Below are 3594 nucleotides of genomic sequence, written 5' to 3' on the forward strand. Positions count from 1 at the left end.
GGGCAGGAAAGCTGAGGGTGGGACTGGAAGTGAGACCCTTGATCAGAACCCAAACAGTGCAGAGCATGGAGCAGGGCAGGGCTCGTTTTTCAAGGATCTGCTCGGTGGCAAAGCCTTTTCTGATTTTTGTCATCTTTTGGGGGGGTTTCTTTAGGCTGCAAACAACCAAAGAGACTTTCAGAGGATGCAGAAGTTCCCAGCCCTTCAGAGAATCCAGCAGTTTCCAGTTCTCCAGAGAATCCAGCAGGTACCAGCACCTCTGCATCCCCAGAGAATCCAGAAGTTTCCAGCCCCTCTGCATCCCCAAAAGATCCAGAAGTTTCTAGCCCTTCTACATCCCCAGGGAATCCAGAAGTTTCCAGCCCCTCTGCATCCCCAGGGAATCCAGAAGCTTCCAATCCTTCTGCATCCCCAGAGAATCCAGAAGTTTCCAGCCCCTCTGCATCCCCAAAAGATCCAGAAGTTTCTAGCCCCTCAGCGTCCCCAGAGAATCCAGCAGTTTCCAGCTCAGCACCAGCCCAGCCAAACCTCACAGATGTCACATTGAACGGTGAGTTTGGTCTCAGTCACCTGAAATTATCAAAGCTGAAATCACCAGCACAAAAATGCTGCCGGGCACAGCGTTCCATCCCACATCCCAGAGGAGTGTGGGACACAGAGTGCAGCATTTCCTGCTTGTTCCCTCCTTCTCCCTGCCAAAATCCCTGTCCTTGGAGGAAGAAGGGCAAGAGCAGGGTGGGAGCCAGGCTGGGATGCTCCGGATGGGCTGCACTAGATGGCACTGTGCAACAACTCTTCACACAGTCCCAGAATGACCAGGCTGGAAGAGACCTCCAAGATCATCGAGTCCAGCCCAGCCCCAACAGCTCAACTCAACCCTGGCCCCCAGTGCCACATCCAGGCTTTGTTAAACACACCCAGGGATGGTGACTGCACCACCTCCCCAGGCAGCCATTCCAGAACTTTATCACCTTTCTGTAAAAAGCTTTTTCCTGCTATCCAGCCTGTATTTCCCTTGGTGCAGCTGCAGGCTGTGTGCTCTGGCTCTGTCAGTGCCTGCAGAAAGAGCCCAGCCCCAGCTGAGCACAGGCACCTTTCAGGAGCTGTGCAGAGTGAGGAGGGCACCCCTGAGTCTCCTTTTCTCCAGGTGAGCACCCCCAGCTCCTCAGTCATTCCTCTTTATCCGTGCTTGCACCAGCCTGTACTTCCCGAAATCAGGAGATTTTTTCCAGCCCAATCAAAATCTCCACAGCCCAAATAAATCACCCAAAACCCCACCAAGAGTTCTGCACCTGCTTAGCATGACAGGACCTGCAGTGACAAATAATTGGTGCTCTGGAAATGCCCAAACTCTTGGTTTTTATTGGTTTAAAAGTGATGTATCAATGATTGCAAACATCACAAAATGAATATATCCTGGTAAAGCCTGCTTTGATTAATCCTGACACGTGTCAGGACAGCATCCATGGAAAGGGAGCCTCGATCTTGTATGGGGAATGGAACCAGAGGAGCTTTCAGGTCCCCTCCAAGCCAAACCACTCTGGAATTCTGTGGCTTTTACTGGGTGTGAAAAGGAAAGGGAAATCTCTTCTTAATGCAAAGTTTTGGTACACACAGCACACACCATCATTTCAGCATTGCAAAGCAAGGTTAATGCTTATGTATATCATCAACTATTATATATTATTCTTATTATATATTATATTATATATCTCTTCTCTGTCTATATAGATATAAAATATATATATTATATAGTATATATATTATATATTATTTATTGTATATTGTATATTGTATATTATTTATTTTATATATTAGATTATAGATTATAGATTATAGATTATATTCCTGTTCCATCTATATATATTATATGTTATGTATTATGTTATATGATCATTATATATTATAGATTATATATTATATATCATTATATATATGATTATATATTACATTATACTAATTATACTACTAATACTATCCTATTAACTATATTATATCCTAAAATGAAGTTCAGAACCTCATGAATTCATTATTCACATTCATTAAGGTGAATTCTTCACAATTCCCTGGGTGAATTCTGCTCTCCCAGAGATTTGTGCGTATAAAAGATTGGTTGTACCTCATGGAAGAAGCTGACATAAGTGGTTAACTCCTTAGTTAGATTCAAATGAGAAATTTGGACCTTTGCTGGACAAAAGGAGTCAGAATTCCCTGAAGGAAATCTGGACTTCACCTTCCTACTGATCAAGGAGAGAAATTCAAGCAGTAGCAAAAGAGGATGATTTGTCTAGAAAATCTCAGAGAACGGAATGGGGTAATAGGGAGGAAATTCTGGGAAGCACCACTGGAAAAATCAATTTGTTCTAGCAACCAGTGTAACTGATAGAAACGATCACTGGAAGATTTTGGAAAGGAAAACGTATACATAACTAAAGGAAAGGAAAAGGAAATACATATAAATATAGAAATATTTCCTTTTATCTATAAATAATATAAATAAATAATATATATAAAAGGAAAAATTAAACATACAAAAAGGTCTCTTTGCCCCAATCAAATTTCCCCTGCAGGCAAGAAATTTGATTTTTCAGGAATGCATCGCCGGGGTGAAATCATTCCTGTTTGAATTCCCAGAAATTCCCAGGGCATTTAACAGCACAAACCTGTGTTACAGAGCGAAATCCTGAATCCAAAGGACTCCTGAAGAAGGAGAAGAATCTCCTGCTGCCCATCCTGGTGGCTGCTCTCATCTTGGTGCTGCTCATCATTGTGCTGCTGTTCATGGTGAAGCTGAAGAAAGCGCACGGGGTGTGGAGGAGAGGTGAGGAGCAGGAGTTGGTGCCTCAAGGCATCCCCGAGGTGCTCAGGCTGAGAAATCCCCAATTTGGGACTCCTCTCTCGGGGTTTTCATGAGGTGATGGTGTATGAGATGATCTCAGGCTGATAAAATCCCTGTTTTCTAACTCTTCTCTCAGGATTTTTGTGAGATGATGGTGATCTCTGTCAGGCTGATGAGATCCCCAGTTTGTGACTCTTCTCTCAGGATTTTTATGACATGATGGTGTATGAGATGATGGTGATCTTTCTCAAGCTGAGAAATCCCCAATTTGTGGCTCCTCTCTCAGGATTTTTGTGAGATGATGGTGATCTCTGTCAAGCTGATGAGATCCCCAATTTGTGACTCTTCTCTCAGGATTTCTGTCAGGTGATGGTGATCTCTGTCAGGCTGATAAAATCCCTGTTTTCTAACGCTTCTCTCAAGATTTTTATGAGATGGTGGTGATTTCTTTCAGGCTGAGAAATCCCGAATTTGTGACTCTTCTCTCAGGATTTCTGGGAGATGATGGTGATCTCTGTCAAGTTGATGAGATCCCCAGTTTGTGACTCTTCTCTCAGGATTTTTATGATGAAGGCAGAGGGTGAGATGGAATAATGGGGAAAAAAAATCTCATTCTCTCCACTAATTTTGTAGGGTTTTAATTATTCTATTAATTTATTAATTTTTAAATACATTTATAATTTAATTATTTTTTATTTTATTTTATTAAATTTTTGAACAGCTCAGCACCCATGTCCTCCTGGAAACCTGCCCTG

The 3594-nt window shown here is 42.5% G+C and overlaps 1 protein-coding gene across 1 annotated transcript; it reads left to right on the plus strand.

Annotated features, from left to right (window-relative positions):
- Positions 1-154: 154 nt before the first annotated feature.
- On the plus strand, positions 155-2821 carry LOC121352413 (mucin-1-like; the record flags this gene model as incomplete). The annotated part of the gene is made up of 3 exons (XM_041465340.1): positions 155-247; positions 344-550; positions 2675-2821. Coding segments are annotated over 3 exons (447 nt in total), but the record flags the coding sequence as incomplete, so codon positions are not given.
- Positions 2822-3594: the final 773 nt, after the last annotated feature.

This window comes from Pyrgilauda ruficollis, unplaced genomic scaffold, assembly GCF_017590135.1.
Source record: "Pyrgilauda ruficollis isolate IOZ18807 unplaced genomic scaffold, ASM1759013v1 scaffold1883, whole genome shotgun sequence".
Classification (NCBI taxonomy): Eukaryota; Metazoa; Chordata; class Aves; order Passeriformes; family Passeridae; genus Pyrgilauda; species Pyrgilauda ruficollis.